At 40.7% G+C, this 23,191-nt stretch overlaps 1 protein-coding gene across 1 annotated transcript; it reads right to left on the bottom strand.

The window, feature by feature from the left end:
* Nucleotides 1-3,388: 3,388 nt before the first annotated feature.
* LOC121659334 (nephrocan-like) lies at nt 3,389-13,122 on the bottom strand. The gene is made up of 3 exons (XM_042017317.1): nt 12,937-13,122; nt 7,146-8,047; nt 3,389-3,931 (listed from the first exon to the last, which is right to left on the bottom strand). Exons 1-3 carry the CDS (start codon nt 13,120-13,122, stop codon nt 3,484-3,486), a joined length of 1,536 nt encoding a protein of 511 aa, XP_041873251.1. The 3' UTR covers nt 3,389-3,483.
* Nucleotides 13,123-23,191: the final 10,069 nt, after the last annotated feature.

The following is a 23,191-nucleotide window of genomic DNA, read 5'->3' as shown; positions in this document are numbered from 1 at the left end:
GCGAGAAGCGCGCGCTGCAGACAGAGCAAGGCGCGCACCAGCGCGTGCAGCGCGCGCCACGCCAGGCCGCCCGCCCCGCTCATGGGACCGACCGACAGGAGCGCGCGGGGGAGCCTCAGCCGCTGCGCGCCGCCCGTCTCGCCATCCCCTCACGGAGCCCGCGTCCCCCGACCGGCAACCGCCAGCGCCGCCATCTTCCCGCCGCCCCGCCTGATCTTTCACCTCTCAACCCGCCACACGCGAGCCGCTCGTTGGCCGCCGCGCGGGCTGACGTCACTTCCGCCCGCGGAGCGCGAATGACGTGGCCTGTAGGGAAGGGGAGGGCGGGGCCAGGGCAGGAGGCGGGGCTGGGAACGGCCGGGTCGGGCCGGCCCTGCGGGAGGGGCGGGGTCAGGGCGGGGCCGCTCCCCCTGGCGGCCGCTGCTGGCGGCGGCCCCGCAGTGCCGGGGGCGGGACGGAAGGCGCCGGGGCGGGGCCGGGGGCGGGAGGGAAGGCGCCAGGGCGGGGCCGGGGGCGGGGCGTGACCTCTCCCCGCTCGTGTCTGGCTCCGGGGCTCCAGACCTCTGCCCGCAAGGCTGCCGAACCTGCGGGCTGTTTCAGGGACCGATCTCCAAGATTCTCCCTCTGTCCCATCCCAGCCTTGATCTTCCTAGCGTCGGCAGCGCCTTGTTCACGCTGATGTAGGAAGCAGGGGTGGGGGGAGGAAGCATCTGAATGCCACAGAAGCAGCCGGGCCTCACGGGTGTTTTTCCTGAACTGGAGGTTGCACCCTCAGAGCTCGCTGCAAATGCTCACCGGGCGGTTCCCCAGAGCGGGCTCGGGAAACGGGGGTAGCGCAGCCCCGGAACCGCGCCGAGCCACCGAGGCCTCGGGGCTGCACACCCCGATTTACAGTCTCCCACAAAAGCTGCGGCTCCCAGGCTTTTCCTGCCTTGGCTTGTAGCGGCCCACAGGTCCGAAGATGGAAACACCGCTGCAGGTGGAAGATTAAGTAAGAGCTAATGCCTGCCCGATGCTGTCAGACTGACGGGTGGACTGAGATGCTACGGAGATGTTTAAAGCACTATATTAAAAGAATCTGCCAATATAAAATTGAATGAAGAATTCTGTATCACGAAAATATTTCTCTTGCTCAGAAAATAACTACTTCCCAGGCTTCTAATACAGACCAGCATTAGCCAGCAGAAATAACACAGTCGAACTGCAAGGAAGGCTTGTGCTGTTTCATAAATATCTAAATCTTTAGCTACCAAAGATTTGGGTGACTGACCATAGAATCATAGAATCATTAAGGTTGGAAACGACCTCTAAGATCATCAGCTCCCACTGTTAACTCAGCACTGCCAAGTCCATGGCTTAACTATGTTCTTAAGTGCCACATCCGCAACTTTTGAACATGTCCGCGGTGATGATTCCACCACTTCCCTGGGAAGTCTGTGCCAATGCTTGACAACGCTTTCCATGAAGAAATTTCTCACGATATCCAATTTAAACCTCCCCTGGTGCAGCCTGAGGCCATCTCCTCCGGTCCTATCACTTGTCACGTGGGAGAAGAAACTGACCCGAGTCTTGCTACCGCCTCCTTTCAGGCAGTTGAGGAGAGTGATCAGCTCCCCCTGGAACCTCCTCCGGGCTAAAGAACCTCGGCTCCTTCAGCTGCTCCTCACAGGACTCATTCCCTAGGCCCTTCACCAGCTCCACTGCCCTTCTCTGGACATGCTCCAGCACCTCAATGCCTTTCTTGTAGTGAGGGGCCCAAAACTGAGCCCAGCATTCAAGGTGTGGCCTCTCCAGTGCCGAGTACAGAGGGACAATCACTGCCCTGGTCCTTCTGGCCACACTGTTGCTGATACAGGCCAGGATGCCATCGGCCTTGGCCACCTGGGCACACTTTGGCTCACACCCTGTTGACCAGCACCCCCAGGTCCTTTTCTGCTGGGCATCTTTCCAGCCACTCTGCCCCAGCCTGTAGTGCTGCAAGGGGTTGTTGCAACCCAAGGGCAGGGCCTGGCACTTGGCCTTGTTCACTCTCACACAGTTGGCGTCAGCCCATTGATCCAACCTGTGCAGATTCCTTTGCAGAGTCTGATGATAAGGGAATGTAAAGAAAAATGAGTCTATAATAGGTCTCTCTATACCGGTTGTATAGCTTAATGTGTTGGGTGACCTAAGAAACCCATGTGTCAATCACATTTGCGTAGGAGACATAACCAAATAGCTGCACTCTGACACCTGAGAAATCAGCCTCCGTGGAGGTGAGTGATTACACAGTTACTGAATGCCAACGGAAGATAAAAGATAATAGAAACTGCTTTGAAAAGTAATTTCCTGATGTAATTACTCATCAGTTATCATCTGAGATCATGAACTAACTTAAGTGACTGTTTGTAAGTCATTGGTTTTAGTGGTCTCACTAATCCAGCTTTGTTTAGTTTTCAAGCACTTTGGGAACTGCTTGATAAAATTTGTGTGTATATCAGAGTTAATGCATTAATTATATAGCATTAAGTCATTTTGTGTGTGTGTGTGCACAAACGTCTGGAAAGTTTCAGCTAGTGAAGGGGGACACTTGCAGTGTGTACTTGAACGTTAAGTACACCTAACCTAAAAGTATATACACAGCATCTTGAGCTATATTGTAGCAAATTAGGTATTCAGATACCAAAATAAACTCTTACAAAAGCTTTATCTCACTTCACCTTATCCTAATATTTGCCAGGATCCATTTCCTGAGAATCTCCCTTCTTTTGTTTACAGCAATAGAATCCGGTCAACTTGACCTCAGTGTTTTCATTTCTTGCTATTAATTAACTTCAGAACTAGTATTAAATCTCATTAACCAGGACACTGATTCTTCTGTTTATTTCACTTGCTGTGATGAAGATAAGCTGTCTGTGTTTTGCTGGAGATCAGCTAATTTAGTCTCATGTTATTTAAAACAGTCTAAAATAAATAAAAGAGGGAAATGCTTCAGGAAAACTGAAACCGATTTCTCAAAAGCAAGAATTTCTGAACAATCCCAAGAAATTGCTCACATCAGTGTAACTCTGCATGTCGACCTGCAGACCCATGAGTTTAAATGTATTGAATGCCAGACTCCTAGTAATGGTGTCTTGTGGTATTGCAGAATTTTATTTGTAGGGGTTTTATGCAACTATCAGAATGTTCTACTATAAAAGGTCCATACAGAGTTACAGACTGCTTTTCTAAGAGCTAGTAATTGTATTCTTGCTTTCCTTAAACTACATAGTACTAATGGCATAGAAAAACAAATCAAATCTTTTTTTTTTCTTTTTTTTTACAATATTCAGTTTCACAATGGCACCCTTACTGTAGCCCTTCTGTCACTGGCTATTACCTCTTGTAGTACAAATAGGCCAGGAAAAGCTAATGACAGATGAGAAGACTGCTTGTCAGTAGAAACACTGGTGCCAATGGGCAGCTCTAGACAACTTTCAGGTTCACTACAGATAAACTGCGGCATTAATCTAATTCATAATCATAGTAGTCATCATCTGTGTTCACTCCAACACTGGAGGCCTCATTGGGTTTCATTTTCTTTCTATCTTCTTTGCCTCTTTCCATTGAAGACAGATTGTCTTCACACTGCTGCAGAATCTTCTTGGAAGACATCCAACTTTCTCCTCGGCTTTGTGCTGGCGCTGCACACTGCCCTCCCCAGACATCCGTCCCTTTGGCCACCAGTGCTCTTCTGGTTCTGAGAAGGTCACAGGTGCAGTTCCAAGGGTTTCCATCCAAATACAGATGACGAAGACGAGGTAAATACTCCAAGACTTTGCGATCCAAGAGAGAAATCTTGTTATTCCGTAAATTTAAAACCTGGAGCTGTTTCAAGTCCTTCAGCTCTTGTTCTCCAACATCCTCTATGTCATTTCCTTTTAGATCCAATCTAGCAAGGGTGTCTGGAAGTCTAAATAAAAATAAAACAATACAAAGGTGTTATGTTCATCATACTGTTTCTGTAAGTGGTATTTGGTCCAGGCACATCTGATGTACTAAAATAAAGTTATCACTAAAAAATGCAATCTTCTGCAAAGAAAGATGTTCGTATTGGGTTTGGGTTAGGTTTGTTTATTTGTTTGCTTGTTTGTTCTTTGTTTTTACATTATAGGTGTACTGTATCTGCACCCTAGAACTGTTTTCCCAAATTACTGCAGTTTTGACATGTACTGACTGTTCATGCAGTTGAATTAAACAGCAGTCCTGTGCTGTACTATGGAGAAAATTAGCTGTTTAATTTACTGTCAAATTTAAAAATGCTTTTTGTACTCTTCAATGCCAATGACCAAACTATAGCACCATGAAAGACCAAAAGTTTAGACAATTGTGGCAACACTGCTCCTTCAGGTACTTCTATATATGATTTGTTTAAAAACGCTTTTTAGTTCATAAAGAATTATAATTTTTCTTCCATTTTGTTCTCCTGCTCCCATCAGACTCAAACATTAATCATCACAGCAGTAGTTCATCTGATGATAATCTGTTAAGAAATCAGCAGCAGGGAAAATATAAGTGCTTTCTGACAGTCTTTTTAAATAGTACTTTTGAGACTTAGAACTGGTTACATTTGGAAGAAGAGAAAAAGCTGATAATCTCTGGATATGATACTAGACAGGTCAGTATAATTCTTATTTTAATATACATTACAAATTTATATGAAAATACTTTAATTTCAAAAGTCTTGCTCACTTATGACTTTTTAATTTCCCTCTGATATAGTTAGTGACAAGTGCTTAACAGAAAAGCATTGGCATGGAATATCTTTAATAAAATTAATTTGAAAGTATCTTAAAAATCACCTCACTATGGTAGCATGCAAGGTGATGAAATTAAGTCAAGGTTACAGATTTTAAGGAAACTTACTGAAGCTCTCAGGGAAATTATAATAATACTACCAAGATCTATCTAGAATAGAAGCAGTACACCACAAAGGTACCTGGTAATGGCTCATGGGATAGTTTATCTCACTGTAATGATATGAGATACCTTTGAAAATCAGTAAGAGGATACATCATGACCCTCACTGACTGTTTTTTGTGAAGCTGACTTTGAACCTCTCAAGCTGAAAGATGGTTCCCAGATTTGTGAAAACCTGACAAGTTTAATGTCACTATGTCAAGAGTAGGGCAGTTCTGTATTGTGCTGTTTTTCCTGGGGAGATGAGAATTTCATGTATTGAATGGTGATTCACTTCACAAAAACTGACCTTACCAAATGCTTGTGACTGCAATAAATCTGTTTTGAAAGCTAACCACAGCAGTTATAGTTGCCCAATATGTAATGTCAGAAGGGTAGTCTGGGGTAAAACCCTAGTGCCACTGATGTCAGAGGCAGCGGGAAATCACCCAAGAGGTTTATCCAGACTGATTATAGTCCAAAGCCTGACCAGCAGGTCCTTAAACCTATGAAGAGTCTTATTGTACTAATGTTAGACTTAAACTTTATGGCTATACTGTTTGACTTCAGGCTGTGTTGATCTAGAAAAAATAACGCAACTGAGGACGTGATGAGTGACCCTACAGCTGGAAGAGGAGCCATGCTCACTCAGGAGCTGACCATGACAGCCACACTGTGCTATTGCCACTCTAAGGAATATCATCAGATTCTTCCCTGCATTTTCACCGCACCCTGTGGGATTTTATGAAGTACAGGTCTTCTCTAAAAGTCCTGAAAATACTTGGACTTGTGGATTATTTTCTTCTCAGAAGAGAAAGAAGCTTTCTTTCTCCTCTTTTCTGCCAAAAAGCTGCCAAGACCTATTCACTTTAGCATATCAATCATATTTTTTTAACCTTTTACACCTGACATAGTTCTCAGATAAAAGTCAAAAGTAATAATTTTTTTTCCGTATATCCATGTGTACCTGGTCATCATCAGACAATTAAATTAAGTATATAGATTTTATATTTTGTCATTTCCTTCACCTCTTTTATGTTTACAGCCCTCCCTGGAAATCTGTATTTACTCTTGGAATGAAAGGTCCCCAAAATCTCCTTAAAAGTCATACTATTTAAAGGCTAGTAGAAAACTCCATGCTGTTAATTCTCTTGACTATGAAGGTTGTAAAATAAGATGGATTAGACAATACTAAAGTAACTAGAAAGCATTAAACATTCCTGTCAAGCTAGACTGAAATCAAATATTTATACACCACTAAATCACTTTCTGATTATAAAGCTGTTGCCAAATAGATTCAAATGCTAAAGGACATGATGCTAAATGAATTGAAATTTTGCTGCATTATTTATTTAGGCTAGTTAAAACTATCTACAAGGCATAAAAATAAAGTCTAACAGTCCAGTTTTGTTAAAGAAGTTGATGTTAATGGAATTACTTCACTATTTTTATGCCATCTTATTGCACAGCTTTTTTTAATAATAAAATTGCCACTTTATATCAGAACAGCCACCATTTGGCTTAATATGCCATCCCTGATAATGGCCAGTTCCAGCACTCAGATGAATGTGAGACATCCTCTAAGCAGAGCATTAATGAACACAGTGTGCCCAAGGGATGTTTCTTCTGTACTCTGTCGACTGGAATTTTTCTTATAGCCTGAAGCTCGAGACTTTATATGCATTCCAAATACCTTGTAATGTGTGAATTTAAGGAAGCTGGGAATTCCAGTTTCACTAAAAAAGTGCATTCTTTTTGATCAGACTCAGCTCCCAAAATCTTAATATTTTAACAATAATAAACTTGCATGGTTTGGTAGTCACATCAGCTTTAAAATTGCTATCTATCCTTTTAATCAAATACTCTATTATTTTTCTTTTATGGGGGCAGGTAAATCTAAGTAGCAGTATAACCTTGGTAGTAAGTCTGTTACATTTTCCTAGCAGGTTCTCCTTATTGGTGTGCTAATTAAAAAAAATGGTCTCGGGGCAGGGAGAGATGCAAAATGAGCAGATTCATTGGGGGCCACAGATGTAATGAGAGCAGCTCTACTTCTACTCTGAGACTGTTAACAGGAGTGCTAATTAGTGCTAGTTACGACAGTGGGTTTATGGTATGGACAGACTTCTACCACGACTGGGTCTGAATACCAATTTTTGGCTCTCGTTCTCATACTGCAGGGAAGGAGAGATGACACCTTGGAACCAGCTGTCCTGAGATTCACTTGCCTCAGTGGAATAGAGCTGAGGAGATTCTGTTCCAGAGCCAGATTGGAAAGCTGCGCACACTGCTGGAGAGCTCCCGCCTCAAACGTGCTGACAGCGTTGTTGTCAAGAAACAAGTGCTTCAGGCCTTGAAGTCCTTGAAAGTCCTGCGCTGTCACCGTCTGAATCAGGTTATTGCTGCAGTCGAGTTTCTGCAGCCTGCCAGGCAGCCTGAGGGGCACGGTGTGGAGCTGGTTCTTAGAGAGCTCCAGTGTTGTTAAGTTAGGAAGAAGCTGGGCACCATCTATTGACATCAGTTGATTTTCTGACAGAAGGAACTCAGACAGGTTTTCTAGGTGTTTCACATCTTGAAGTCTCACCATTTTAAGTTGGTTTTTCTCTAATTTTAGTGACAGCAGGGATTTAGGTAGGTCAAGAGGCACTTTTGTCAGAAAGTTACCACTTAAGCTGAGAAAATGTAGACTTTGGAAAGATGCAAAGAAGTTGGCTGGGAGCATATTCAGTTTATTATCAGCCATGCTCAGATACTTCAGCCTAGGAAGCCTGAGTGGTGCAGACACAGATTCCATGTTGTTGCCATCCAGGATCAGACTTTGTAAATTGTAAAGGGAAGAAAATGCACTCGGAGGCAGAGTTGCAATCAAGTTGTTCCGAAGATCAAGCACCCTTAGTTTCATCAAACCTGCCAAATCAGATGCATGCAGAGCACTTATGGAGTTATCAGCGAGCTTTAAAATTTCGAGGCCAGATGGGAGAAAGGTGGGTATTTGCTTTAGCTGATTTTTGCAGAGTTCCAGGGACTTCAAGGTACTCAGAGCTTTGAAAGTGTTGTTTTCTATTGATTCTGTGCCACTGCATGACAGGACCAGCTCTTCAAGGACTGTCATTCTCCTGAAGTCAGTAAACTTAAAGAGGAAAAAAAAAATTAATATGACAGTACATTTATAGATATCTTCACTGGTTACTCCTTCTGGATGCTTGGACAATTGCTAGTATATACTGAAAAACAATGTATTTAGAATGAGAAACTAAGTGGTAATGGTAGAGTTATTACTATAAGTACCTGTGGCTTGCCAGTATTTACTTACATTTCTAGAATTTTGTGGTTTAAGTCTGTGCCATGTCAGGTTTTGCACAACCACATACATTTGAAGAAGGAATATTCCTTTTATTTCCTCCTGGTGGATAGCCTATATAAAATGGAACACTAATATCCCCAGTGGCAGAAATCTTTGCAGAGAGTAGATGGTTGTTAATGTTCATTGTGCTCAGTGGTGCTTGCTAGAGCAGTTTTGAGCTCATGATACAGCCATTTCCATATATCAGCAGTACTGTCACTGCAGCATGTATTCCCCAGAGGGAGTACACATGGATATCTTTACCTCTTGCTCCTGTTTTGGCAGAAAACTAAAATCTGACACCGACACTTTTCTCTACCCCACTACCTCCTTCTTTTTTAAAATAAAAGCCTCACCTATTAAGATTACCAAACCAAAAGTGTCAGATCAACCTGGCCTGAAAAACCACCTCTGTGGAACAGATTGTTTTTACAGAAACTTAGTTTTTATTAGTTGGTAATAAACAGATGCTTTGCAGTGGTAAATGGTACTTAAATGTTGACTATGGCTAATATCAAGAGGCACACAATTGTTTCATTATTTTTCTGCTCTGTTGGAACGTGCTTGTTTGCAAAGCTTGCCATCTTTTGTCTCAAGTTAAAGCAGCAAACCTAAGTGAATCTGGCAGCTTTCTCTGAGCTGAGATAGGAGGAAGCATGCAGTGAGGGTGAGCCAGAGAGTTCTCCAAGCACACCAGTTGTTAAAACTGGTTTTCTGAAATTGCCAGATATACTTCCCACTGACCTCAGTGACTGAGTCTTAAAAAACCATTTATATGGGAATCCCCCCAAAAAACCAAGATGAGCAGGTGTTCTGCACAGGAATAGTGCGAAGGAGTGTCCTCACCTGTTTTCCCTTCCCATGTCCAAAAACATCTCACTACAGGTCTCAGGAGTACCATGCCAGTAAGAGACACTAAAGTAACACTATATTCTTTATGCTATTTCCCCCAGAGCATGGTATTTTACTCTCATTGGGGGAAGCTGTAAAGCCTATTGTACAGCATAACCCCTCATCCCAGTCAGGAATCTGCATGGAGGGCAGTACAAGTCCTTTTGCAGTACAGGTGCTGGGTAGTAATTTTATTCTATAATCCTGGTTGGGTACATTTGGCTATCATACTTGTGTAAGTGAAATCAGTTCATAAAGCTGACTGTTAAAAGATGTCTTACAGCTTCATTTGTCCAACTCTTGCATATTTTTGGGCTGTATCTCTTTATCTTAGCTACAGACTGCATTTTAATTTCTGTTAAAATTAAAACCTGCACAGCTGTGAAAGACAAGTCGGATTTCATTTTGCTGTGGTATCCTTAGTTTATCTTTCAGATTAATTTTATTCTGTCTTGCAAAGCAATTTCTGAATTGCAAAATTTGATGCAATTAGTGAGAGAGTATAGATATGGAACCTCTATTGAAGCAGGTTTCTCTATCAATTATATTTAAATTCAAAGAGGGAATGTACCCCCATTAAAAACCCTTATATTCTCAACAGTAAATAACAAAGTTGTCTAAATTATATATATTTTTTTCTGTAATGCAGTGGTTTGTGCATATATAGCTATATAGCAATATCAGAACTGCTGATGTCCAGTTTTGGTCATGATTAGGAAGGTGATCTTGTACATAGGAAAGAGCCACATTGGTCAAGAGCACAAAAACATAATCACATGTAATTATAAAACCATCTTATGGAAATTGAAACAATTATGAACCTTCACAATTCAACACATTTTCTCCTGTAAATTCAAAAGCAATATTTTCTGCTTTTCCTCAGTTGATTTCTGTATGTCTCTAAGAGGCTTAATTTTCATCTTATTAAGTGACAGAGTGCTACTTGAAGGTCAATGTATACACATTTACTCTGTAATGATGTTAGACTTCTTAATGTGGATTATTATAATTTCTCTTTTCCACCTATTTGGTATGCTTTGCTAAGCTCTGTGACCGTGCTGTTTTGAGAGTTAAACATTTATCCATGCTTTTACAAACTACCCAGTCTTTCTAACGTGAATTAAGACATATTTGAAAGCCCACCAGCTCCTTTTTTTTCGCTAGGAAGTGGTGTTTTATTCTCTAACTGGATTGCCTGTAAAGTGATACTATTATAGTTTTATATTTTAAAACACTGATCTACTGAAAGTGGATCTAATATGCTGTTATTTTAATACAAACATTTTAAGGAATTTGTCATTTTAATGACTTTTTCTTTTTTTTGCTTTTCAAGTTGCTGTGTGTGACCTGGGATTTGTTATAAGCAGTTTTTTAAGAACAGTCCCCTATCCTGGGGGCAAAGTAGATGATTTTCTTTTAACAGATAAAACCCCACTTACTAATATAGTTAGAAATAAACTAAATCTTAAAGTGAGAGTAAACAGGTTATCATTGATCTTCAAATCAAGGAGGAAGCAGAAAATACTGAAAAAAAGATGCTAAAATTAATCTAGTTTTGTCTATGACTTTGTTTATAAAGTCTTTTTATAGCAAACCCTGGGTTGTAAAATTATCAAAAGCAAAAATCCCAGCAACTGTTTTCAATGCTGATCAACTCTGTTAAAACAAATACAAAACTGACCTGTGTAAAAAAAAAAAAAATCCTTTTTTTCTTTTTTCTTTAAAACAGACTGATTTAGTATACAAACATATATTCCTTTAAAATTATTATTTCTTCACAATTTTAATAATAATCAATGCAAATTAAGGTGCAGAAGTAATTGAAACAATATTTTTTTATTCTTCTGAGGCACCTAATTGCCAAACTACAGTATTTGTGAATGCTTACACATAAAAGTTTCTTGGAGGTCAGCTGTGGGAAGTCTAGGCTTCCATTCAACTTCTTTAGGAAAGTACTCTATGAGTAGGTAAATAAAGGAATTTTAAAAACCGAGCAAATAAAAAGCCCCCAAATCGAACCAGCCAAACAAACAAGAATCCCACACCAAAACCCTAAAGTCCTATAGAGTTCTTTCAGTGCTTGCAGACATGTATTTTACAAGCTGACATGTTTCCCCAAGCACTATAATATGTGCCAGTGGAATTGCTCAGGTGTGTAAAATTAAGCACAGGTATTTATGATGTCAAGACCTCAGAAGTATAATTTGTTTCATGGGGAAAAAAAGTAAAAAAATATACCCAAAGACCCAGTATAATCTCAAGGAAACAGCCTGCATAACTACAGAGACATAGCGTGAAAGGACTTTTTTCCTTTCAGTGCAAAGTCAGTAGTAGCAGTAAGACAGACTCACAGCCAGTGGAATTAATGTATAAAGTGAAAAACTCTCTTTTTAGATTGTTTCCCACACCATTGGTTTTGAATTTATCCCACCACTTCATTCACTTATATCCAGCATTTAAATGCTTTATGACACTTGTCTTTTGCTCTAGTCAGAACCTAAAGGCCACTTTACTTGTAACTGAGGAGTTGCTGACAGGTATGGACAACTAGCCTAAGAAAGGGAAAATGTTTCATCTTACTTGTCTTGGAAAGAAAATAGTGGGGAGGAGGAAGGAAGAATTTGCACAGAAAACATATTTCCTAATACAGAATTCATTTGACAAATCTTTTGTTTGCCTAGAATATAGCTAAATCACACCAATGTTTGGCTCTTCTGGGTATGTGAGATAAAACAAGAAAACCAGAGATATTAGTAGCTGCTAAAAGAGTAAACTCTTTCTCAGAGATAAACTGTACAATCACTGACTATTTCTCAGTGGGCAACAGGTATTCCAGATGCTGCTCTAAGCTGCCTTCCAGCCTGTTTTATGTAGTCCTGAGAGCGAAATCAAAGATGCGTTTCAGAGCAGTTAAATTCTTCGTAAGATAAAATGTATCTCATTTGAAGTGCACATTTCTTATTATTTGTAGTAAATTGATACACAGTAAGCATGTGTAGTACAGGTGGTTATATTTCTCTTGTGCCCATCTATACAAGATGAATTTATTAAATAAAGGTATTTCAGGGTAAGAAACAAAGAAGTACCATTCCAGAGTGCAGTGCAAAATGATTGCCTTTAATAATGCAAACCAGTGATGCCTCAGGAAACCCCGAATAAACTTTTTCAATAGCACAAATAGCTGGCAGCTTTGGTTAGAAGCTGCTCTCATTTTTTGGGAGTTATTAAATAGGCCTGGCATTGCTTTTATAGAAACATCTCATGCTTGCTTTAGACTCAAACTTACTTCCTCTGCCATTTCTAATCGCAGTTGTACCTAACACTTGCAGCTCCAGAGGGGGAAAAGAGCTTCAATTTAATTCATTAGGGAAATTTTACTAATGACATAAAACTTTTCATTTTACTGTGAAAAAGTGTTCTATTGTGTCAAAAATAGCAAAAGCTTTTAACAACTTACTCTGAAAGTCAATGGTTATTTGACCATATATAAAAGAAGTCAGCCTTTGGCTGCTAGGTGTAAAGCACTATTTTTTTTGAGTTTCATACAAAATATCATTGTGACAGCATGAACTAGTGCTTGCAGACTGCAGGAATGTGAAAACACTACAGGAATATATTTACATATCCTTAAAGAGTGAGTAAAAATAAAACCAGATCTGGCAGCTCTTCATCAGTTTTTAGAACATGGAATAAGATTCTCTCCTCACTAGACACCACCACCATCTGGGAAGTCCAACTTTAAGTTACAGTGCACTACAAAAAGTACTTTTTCTGGATTTTCTTACCTGGAGTTGTTTAATTTTGCTATGGCTGATGTAGAGTCTCCTGGTGGTAAAAGGAATCTCTCTGGGGATCTCTGTAGCTCTGTAGCATTGCACTGACTGGGCAGGGTCACAGCTGCATCTTCTTGGGCAAGTGGTACTTAGAGCACTGTGAAAAGACGAGACGACTAAAAGGTAAGATAAATACATCTTCCAAAACAGGAATTCTGGAATTGCATTGACAACATACAGCTTGAATTAAGCACCACGGGCCTTTTATACCATGAAATTTGATAAAAGGATATTATGACTGTGTATTTTATCCCAGTGAAAAAACAGCAAAAACAATACCCTAATTTGCCTGGGTTAAAATGTTTGCAGGCATTACAAAGAGCGAGAAACTTAAACAGTGATAAGGTGCCTTTCCATTTGTAGGTATGTGAAATTAGTGTTATTTATTACCTGACAGCTAATCTGCAAACATCCATATTATCTTCAGTTTCCTAGTTTTGTTAAATGTGACACCACGGAATTAGTGGAGAAAAGATAAAGAGCTGTTTTATAGTGGGGCTGTAAAACCTTTGTATCTTCTGTGACCCAGTATTAGGAACAGTAAAAACTCAACTACAGCCAGCACTGAAGCTTTTTTGCTCTTCGTCTTGCATTATTCAGACTACCACCCAAGACCTCGAAACTCAGGCAGCTACTATTTTAAAGCTAAAACATTCTATTCATTTTCTTAATATCTGTGGTGCAGCTGAGTGCTGCTGGTTGGATGAAAAAATTACCTCTTCTTGTGTAATTCCCCTAAATCAAAATTGAATTATTCTTGTATTTGAAAATTATAAATGGGAAATGCTTGAAAGCATTTAGTATAAATCAAGTGGTAGATGATCAATAAGACCTATTTACTTCATGACAGATGGAGAACAGAAAGATTCCCCCTAGAGTTTTCTCTCTGCTTATTAGTGCTTCTCTGACATATCTACTAGCTGTGCCAGCTGGAGATGTAAGGTTTTGAAAGGCATATATATGGTTTTGGTTGTGATTATTTTCCTTTGCACTCAAGCAATTACAAACACACAAACCAGTGTACTTTCAAAACCTTTGTGTCTTATCACACTGATCTGCTTTGTGCTGTTACCTGCTTGCCTCCATCCTCTCCATCATATCTTCAGGAGTAGCTAATCCTATTCCTTAAATGCTGAACTAGGCTCGTTATTTTTCCAAGCAGAAGATTATTGTCAAGTTGATTTGACAAATAGATAACAGAACGGGGGGCAGTCCTTGATGGGAATGCCTATTGGATGCAGCTGGGCTTACACTGGACAATTGCCATATTCCTTCCTGAAGATCCTTCTGTCTCCTTAATCCTCTACTGTGAGTGCAGAACTGCAAGCCAGCATCTGCTAAACCAAGCAGCAAGAGCAGAAACCTTTTCCGAAAGCAGCCTGTGAAATTGGCATGTTTAACCAGCTATGCAGAAAAATCCTGCCTGACTTATGCCATAGTGATCACTTGAGCAAAAATGAGTGGGTGGGCAGCTTTAGCAACTGTGCATTAAAATAAGTGTTTCAATGTATCTCAATCCAGGGTGTGCTATCTGGCTTGTGGCTTGGACTTCTTTTTTCCCCTACGAGAGTCAAAGTGTTCAGACAAAAGTGTAAATCCTTTCTGCATACTGTCAGCTACTTGTGGTGTATTTCTTTGATTCCATCTTCCCACTGACTCAGGTTTAAATTCTGATGTAACTAAGACAGTAATGCTCAGCATTTTGTGTAGGAACTTGTCTTCCTTAAAAATGTCATCAAAAACAACTGCTCTCTGCTCCTGGAGGGTCAAAAGAAATGAAGATCCAACCCTATAGTTGCAGTTTAGAGCTCTAGAGTACTGCAGAGCCAGTCTGCAAATCCCTGTAAGAACCATAGATTGCACCCTTCCCTATTTTGTAAATTTTAGGTCAGTCAGCTGATGTCAGAATTCCCAGCTGTGGTTACAAGGTAATTGCCCCACAGTAAGGTGCAATATTCTTGGCTCTTGGCAATTTTGTGTAATGTCTCTATTCTTGGTCTTTTCAAACTAATGAAAGGAAACGTTATAGTTCATTTCCATTATATTAACAGCAATGATTTAATCGAGAATGATGTTACGTATCCATTAATTTCTCATCTATGTGTGCTTTTGGCAGCTAGGTAATTTAAAGTGGTAACTATAAAAGATGATGTCCTATTAAACCTATTCTGTACAAATTTTCACATCGGAGCTGATGTCTTTGCTTTTGCATAAAATTATGACCTATGGGGGTTTTATTGACTTTAGGAGACCTGATGGTAACAGAACAGACAGAGTCCCAGGATAAATGTGCATAAGCAGGAAATTGTGAGCTACGCAACAATAAAAAAAACCAAAAAACCAAAACCACCTCCCCCCTCCAAAAAAAAAAAACCAAAAAATTTACAAACATTCCAGAATCTCTGTACTGGACATACATGCTGACCCATGAGATGCACAGCTTTGCAGTGCGATGTTAAGAAGGTGAATCACTGTGGCCATTTCCTGCCAGCAGTTTTTATGTAAACTCTCCCTAGCATTTGGTGGGGATTCCTGTGCAGGACTAAAGGCATGATATACCATTCCATCACTTCTGTGTCAGAAAGAATGAGCGATAGCACCCAAACCTGCCCATGTGAGAAGTCCCAGGGGCATGCTGTATGGTGTGTGCTTTAACCTAAGGTAAACACTTCCAACCAAAACCTGCTAAATCCCAAGTCTGTGTCAGACATAGTCTTGCTGGCATCTGATAAGGAGAGTGATTAAATATATTGGACAAATTTGGATAAAGCATAAGCTTGATTGGAAGTTAGATCTTTCAGGATTGCTGTTTTTACTTCAAATCTGAAGTAGGGCTCATAAAGGACTGTAAACTTTGGTGGTTTTTTTCCAAATATATCAGTTAGCCTAACAAAAATACTGTATTTTTGTACAAACCTTGCTTCACACAATATTTCAGCATTACTAGTGTGTGAGCCTTTTCTTTCTTCACCAAAGTCACAGGTTTGACAAAAGCACACATATTTATGTCAAGACATAATTTTTTAACCTAAGATTTAGAAAATAACATAAAAGTAAGATGACATTAAAATGGGAAGAATGAACCTGCAAAACCCTTGTTATGGAGTGTTTAGAAATGTCTGAAGAAAGCCCATAAAACCTCCAGGTGGATCCCTTGTAATGTACATGATGGCACAGACCATGCAAGGGAAGATGCCATTTTATCACAAAAGACATGGAGAAGCTGAGCTCTTGCAATTGGGGTGTCCCTTCCCTATGGAAAGGAAAAATTGCAGCAGAAGCCAGATTAGGGCTTGCACAGGGCTCAGATAGGAGCTTGATCCCTGAGGGATGTCACAAGCAGGAGTTTGGCAAGTAGGAACTGCTAAGTGATGGCGTATGCTCTAAAGAATCCTTGGCATATTTAGGTGCCATATGCTATCAAGAGCCTGCCACTGAGTACATGTGAATTTATAATTATTTTTTGCTGGAGGTTTTCCATTTGGATTTGGACCAGTTTTTCATAGGGACAGCAAATGGCATTTGTCTGCTGCAAAAGTTACCTCCAATCAAGCACTTCCCTCCAGACTGGATCAGGCTGGAAAGGGAAACAATCATAACGTTGTTTTTCAAAGCGTTATGTGTCCCTTAATCATCTATTGAAATATCCTGAAATGCTTTACAGAAATGTTTCCTAAACAAAGAGCCTCAGTGGGTTACACTGAATCAAGGATGTCAGCTAATGGATTCTAGGCCAATTAATAAAACCTAATTAATATACAGACTATAAATTTATGAAAAATTATTTTGTGTTTTAATCCCACAAAGTAGAGTTTCACAACAACAATCAGAAATCTGTCTGGAAAAAAAAAATCTCAATTTTCTTAAGCCAAGAATTTCATAGAACTATTTTAATCCATTTTCATACTATGTAGAGAAGGTATGTTCTAACTCCAGGCAAGGTCATCTTCATATACTGGAAACAGCTGCTGGATGAGTTAAAGCAGATTTTTCTTCCACACAAAAAGGTAGGTTTCCTTTTCTTCCTCCAAGCTGGCAACGTAGAAGAGATGCAAGTGATAACCTCTTAGGAATTTCTTGCATTTCATTTGTCCAGGGCACATTTGCCTTCCAGAGGAACTAGAACAGTGAAGCAGATTGAAAGGAATGATATTTTGTTAAACAGAAATTCACATATTGAGGAGTTTTAGTCATTGCCAGTTCTATGAGTGCTAAGGCATTCTAACCCAGATCAGATGCATCTGGGACAGGCACCCCACAAAAAACAACCCACCTGGAGGAGGTCAATTTAAATAATTTTCGTACACATATGTCACTAATGATGCCATAACTGGCCTTCAAAGTATTGTAGGCAATGGCATCATGGAGGAATGTTTTTTCATTAATGGAGCCACTGAGAGCTCTGCCCATGAAACCAGAGATTAGGGTATGGTATAATGACAGTTTCCTATTAATGACATTACAAGTAATTCCCAAAAAGGGAATGAAGAGGGGGGAAATAAAGAGGGTAGATCTGATGGCTGAGTCTGTTCTCAGCCTAGAATTAAACACACAGGTCTTTTGTATGTGAACAGTTACATAAGATCTGTAATTCATGTATGTGAGATCATGTCTTGTGCAGTACCTCCTAAAAGTAAAGTTGCAGGGAAGGATTATCCAGTCAATGAGGGAACCAAATCATCAATGGAGCTTTGCTAGTCCTGTAGGAAGTAAGTTAGTTCTGGCCCTTCCATTTCCTGTAAATACCTTAAGCTTTTAAAGAGCTTGCTCATAACTGAGCATCCAACAGAATCAGAATGGAGCCTAAACTGCAAAAAATGTCTGCTGTTCAAACTTCAAGGCACAAAACTCTGAAACAGCAGTTTTCTAAATTATACACACTGTGTGCATGGAAAGAGGGTTTCTTGCATGCTGTAAAGCTGAACATTTTTGGCATGTGTTTTATTCATTTGTTAAAACAAAACAAAAATTCAGAACAAAAATAGCTAAGCATAAGTGTATACATAGAAATAAGCATGAGACTAAGATCACAATAGCACTGTAAAAAAGAAAAGCTGGTCTGAAAAGTGACTTGTGAGACTAATAGGGAGTGGATGTTCAGAATAGTTGTCAGTACACTGTTGCACCCATGGACTCACCCATGGACTGTAAAATGCAGCGAACTATGAATTATGTCAGCCTGCAAGGCAGGAGTCACCTAAAATGTAAAAACTAAAATCCCTGGGGTTTGTTAGCAGAAATTTTCTGTAAGGAAAACTGAAAATGTATGGCTCTTCAAGTATCAGTGCAGATGGACAACTCCCTCCTCTCTTTCGGAAAGGAGTGTGCTTCAGAAAGGCACATTCTAATCATCTTCTCTAACTCCTTCTCTTAGGACATGAAAACCTTGCTTTACCATCTCTTATTTTCTCCCATACTTTGATACTGCAAGATTTACCTGTTTCCTCTCCATTTCCCCTTTGGTGCCCCTGCTTGTGACTGCACAACCGCCCACACAATCAAACCATGCAAGATGCTTCAGCACAAACCACACAGGAGGTGGCCTTGACATGTGCAGGCGCCGCAGCCTGGCACGCACAGCTGGGCAGCTGAAATTACAGAGGGTGAACTGACCCTCATGTGCAAACACATGTGTTTATATTGTAAATTCTTTGTGCAGAGGCTGGGGCTAACCAAAGGTTTGCAGAGTATCTCACACAACACTTTCCCAGTCTGGGCATGGACCCTAGATACCAAATCTACAGCAGTGGAGATGTCAATCCAAGTTATTTATTTTTAACTCTTGATTCAGGTATTACTTTGGAATTTTTTTGGATGAAAAGGTGTCCTCCTTATGCTTAAGGTCATTTATTCTTTAAGCTTGAAGTAGGTTTTCAGATGATTAATTAGGTACTGCAGTAATCAGTTAAAGTATGCAGGTTTAAATTTATGAAGGACTGTTTGTACTCAAATGTACTTAATAGCAGTGTAATGAGGAGATCTCATGTTCACTATATCTTGTCTAAAATAATTGAAATTATGTACATAAATTACATGTGGAGGAATTATCTGGTGATTAGCTTCACCGGCTCTATCACTTCATAGATAAGGTCAAAGGAGCAGATCACAAAACTTTCAGTGAAATTTCGGACATTAAAGGAAGCAAATCCAAATTCTTCTTGACATATGACTTGCTTCAACTATTTGATTGTTAGAAACATCCCTTGTAGAAAGGATTCTTACTGCTAGACCAGCTGACTCAGACTACTGCTGTTCTTTAAATGTTCAATTATTTTGTTGATGTTATCAGGGCGTATGCTATAGTTTACTCTAAATTGATATAATCTAATTGAAGGCTGAAACTACTAATCTTTCTTGGGTTCAATTCCATAATTACTGCACAGCTTCCTTACAGAACAGATCTATGGTTGCTCTGGGGGATTTTGGGAGGCATTTCAAGGGTAACTGGAATTGATCAGAATTTTCTAGGGGACCCGCAAGCATTGTTTTGAGATAACTAAATTATTCATGTTTTTACCCTTAAAAGCAAGAGATACTTGCTTTTACTTTCAACCCTTCTTTTACACAGTATTTTTGGTGAGGAATATAAATAGTAGCTAACGCTAGCTGCATTTACTGATTTTCTTTAAAATAGAAAGCGTTTCTTCTCATTTATCCATAAGCCGGCATGTATTAGATAGATAATGCTGCAGGTAAGCTTCTAAAAGGATTGTATTTGAGAAGCTAATCTTTGAGTGGAATAAGCAGAGACAAAACCTTGTTTGAGTGGTGAAATGTAAGGACATGCAAAACAAGGTAGCACTGATAAGGGATGAAAGAATTAAAAGTAATGACCACAGAACTTTGATACCACTGTAGATAAAGACAATTATAGATAAAGTGGGACTAACTCCTAAGCTAAAGGAAAAGGATACTAAAAACTTGAGAATAACTGATTCTTTAAAAAGAAGCAGTCATACATAAATTACAAAATGTCTAAGTTTTTTAAGGAAGTACTTGCTATTGATATGTTAGATAGTAACTATGGGAAACTTCTCTGTCAAGATAAGGAGATACAGTTTGAAGGAATGATAGAGATATATGAGCAGAAACTGACAGTGTTTGGCTAAGTGAAACATTACTGTTCCATTAAAAAAAATGCAAAAAATGTAACATAATTCTATAGGTACTTCTCCAGTGCAGTATCTTCAAGACTCAAAGCCAAAGCTAACATAAAAACTGATAGTCCTGAAATAATTAATTCTCTTGTGTGGCTGAACTAATTTAAACAATAAAAACAGTTTAGCTTTTGATCCAGCAAATACTTTGATTTTCTGTTGGATGCTGTTGTGCAAAAAAGGCAGTTGATACAGCTGTGAAGAATTAAAATCAGGATGAAGGTCAGGCAAATGCTCTGTTGCACCTGGGCTCACTCCAAAGCACTTACACCCTGTTCTCAGCTCCTATTCTGAATGCACTGATTTACAGAGCCAGAATGCTTTCTGTAGGTGTATGTAAAGGTGTCTGTAGCTTTTGTTTTCACCATGGAATGTCTTAACAGTAAGAGAATCCCCCATTAGTTACCCGTTTTGTTACTACTTGCCTCCAATTGCAGTGCAGATGATTTGAGTGGTGCGCTGGTTTTGTCTGGGGTAGAGTTAATTTTCCTCACAGTGGTTAGTATGGGGCTGTGTTTTGGAGTTGTGCTGAACACGGAGTTGATAATGTAGAAATGTTTTTGTTATTGCTGAGCAGGGCTTGCACAGAGCCAAGGCCTTTTCTGCTTTTTGTACAGCCATGCTGGCAAGGGAAGTTAGGAGTACATGGGAAGCTGGGAGGAGACACAACCAGGACAGCTGGCCCCAACTGATCAAAGCAATATTCCAGACCATATGACATCATGCTCAGTATATAAAGTGGGGGCAAGAAGGAGGAAGTGGTGGATGTTTGGAGTGATGGTGTTTGTCTTCCCAAGTAACCATTATCTGTGATGAGGCCCTGCTCTTCTGGAGATGGCTGAACACCTGCCTGCCCATGCAAAACAGTGAATTAATTTTTTGTTTGCTTACTCAGCTTTTGCTTTCCCTATTAAACTGTCTTTGTCTCAACCCACGAGCTCGCTACCTTTTACCCTCCTGATTCTGTCCCCAGTCCCACTGGAGCGGCAGCAAGCGAGCGGCTGTGTGGGGCTGGGGTGAAACCACAACAAACAGTAAAGGGCAAGTGAACAGGTTTGTAAGAACACTCTGTAAGCTCCTTGTCAAGCCTACAATAGCAGGTGCCAGAGGCAACATGATATCTGCTGCTAGTGGCGAAGTTTGCTTTTATCAAGCTCTTCTGAAAGCACAGATTGACGGAAGTACAATTCCTTCCTGCTCTGACATATCTCTTCACATTCCAGGTACTAGTCTGAGCGCTGAGCTGTAAAGTGGTATCTTTCTGTCAGTCTGTGTTCCAATCAATTATTTATGCAAAGTGGAGCAAGGAAAGAAGCTCACCCCGGGATGCCCTTCAGCCTCAGGTCTGTGTGTGAGGAGTGCTGGTGCCCTCACCATCATCTTGGTATCCCCTCTGCTGACTGGGGGGTCCCTGTGCTCCCCCCTCTCTGGTGCTGGCAGAATAACTTGTGTAGGCAGGATTAGGGTCCTGGGCTGGGCTGGAGTGATCTGCTTTCTCTTTTGAGGTGGAATTACTACTTCAGTGCAATAAAAACAAGCTGCATGTGTTCTCCACAAGAGAAATAAAGTTAATAAAGCTGCCACTGAAATCAACATCAGAGTGGCAGTATTTCAAAGGAGATGAGCTGTAGCCAAGGAGAGTGCCTTGGAGAAAGTACCCATGTGCTTATTCCCTGAAATTTGTTTTCATTTCCAGAACCAGCATGAGCTAAAAAAAACCAAATACATTTTATATGGTTACAACTGCATTTACTGGTGCTTCTAGAGATGCAAAAGTGCTGGGGGCAGTCCACATGGGACTAGGTCAGATATTAAGGAATTCTTTACTCTGGTTGGTGAGACACTGGAACAGGTTGCCCAGAGAAGTTGTGGATGCCCCACCCCTGGCAATGTTCAAGGCCAGGCAGGATAAGGCCTCGAGCAACCTGTTTTAGTGGGAGCTGTCCCTGCACATGGAAGGGGCGGTTAGGGCTAGATGATCTTTAAGGTCCCTTCCAACCCTTAATGTTCTATGTTTCTATGATTTTATACAATACTTGCAAACTCGCGTCTTTTCTGAGATGCAATGGGTCTCAGAACTCGACAAGCAATGGATGTGTCCCTGCAAATCCTGCTGTGTGGTTTGCACGTGCTCATCACATTGGTGAATACAGCAGTGCAGACTCCTCTTTCCTCTCTTCCTCCCTTATACATATAAACTTAAAAATGTCCCAGCTTTCCAATTCAGCCTGGCTCCACTTTGAATGCTCACAACTGGACAATGTGTAAGTCATAGACATCTTTTACACCGATTTGCTCAAATGAAACTCTAATCTATATTGCAGAAATTGCTGCAATGATAGCTCAGAAAATGACAAAGCTTTTCCCAAAGCTAAACCCATTGTCATTACTTTATGTAGCTCCACCATCTCTCAGTGTGGCCCTCACCCCCCTGCAACTGCTTTCCCTGTCAGTAGTGAGAGGTTGATTCCTGTCACCGTGGTATGTAAGTCACCATCATCCCACATGCTGAAGTTTTCTCAGTTTCTGTGTGTTCCCCCTGATGCTTTGGATCTTCAGAGGTTGTAATATTGCCATCTTCTAGTGCCTCATTCAAGCAGTGATGCTTATGAGCAAACTTGTGGTTTTAGCATGGCATCTGTCTGCTTCCTGTTGTGCACTTCTATACAGATACCTCTGTATTTGTACTTCTCTGTTACGTTTATTCATCCTTTCCTTGATGTATTTATGTTGTGAGTTATTCAGGGCAAGGTCCGCGTTCTTCTTCTTTCCTACGTACACGTTCTTATTCTTTGCTATATACCAACTGAGCATAGTTCTGTATGCACTTTATGTCAGTCTAAAAATGGCCATAATTACAATAATGTGCCCGTGACGGGGACGCAGGAAGGACACGGGGAGGACACGGGCACAGTCCCCACCCCCCGCCCAGGACGAGCCCCTCGTACCCTCACACCCACCTCGTGCCGGCCCGCAGCGCCCCCTGCCGGCGCGGGCGGGGCGCTCGGTGGCTCGGCGCTCGGCCGGCGCTGCCTGCCACACCACCAGGC

The sequence above is a fragment of the Corvus kubaryi genome, unplaced genomic scaffold (assembly GCF_017639235.1).
Source record: "Corvus kubaryi isolate FWS band 111438036 unplaced genomic scaffold, C.kubaryi_AGA036_p1.0 split3-73, whole genome shotgun sequence".
Classification (NCBI taxonomy): domain Eukaryota; kingdom Metazoa; phylum Chordata; class Aves; order Passeriformes; family Corvidae; genus Corvus; species Corvus kubaryi.
Note: the sequence above shows the minus strand (reverse complement) of the source record. Positions and strands in the feature narration are given on the sequence as shown.

Coding starts and splice junctions, on each gene's coding strand:
- LOC121659334 (XM_042017317.1), bottom strand. CDS start 13,122: ATGTATTTATCTTACCTTTTAGTCGTCTCGTCTTTTCACAGTGCTCTA. Junction 8,048..12,936: donor GCAAAATTAAACAACTCCAG/GTAAGAAAATCC, acceptor TTCCTCTTTAAG/TTTACTGACTTCAGGAGAAT. Junction 3,932..7,145: donor CTCAGCTCTATTCCACTGAG/GCAAGTGAATCT, acceptor ATTTTTATTTAG/ACTTCCAGACACCCTTGCTA.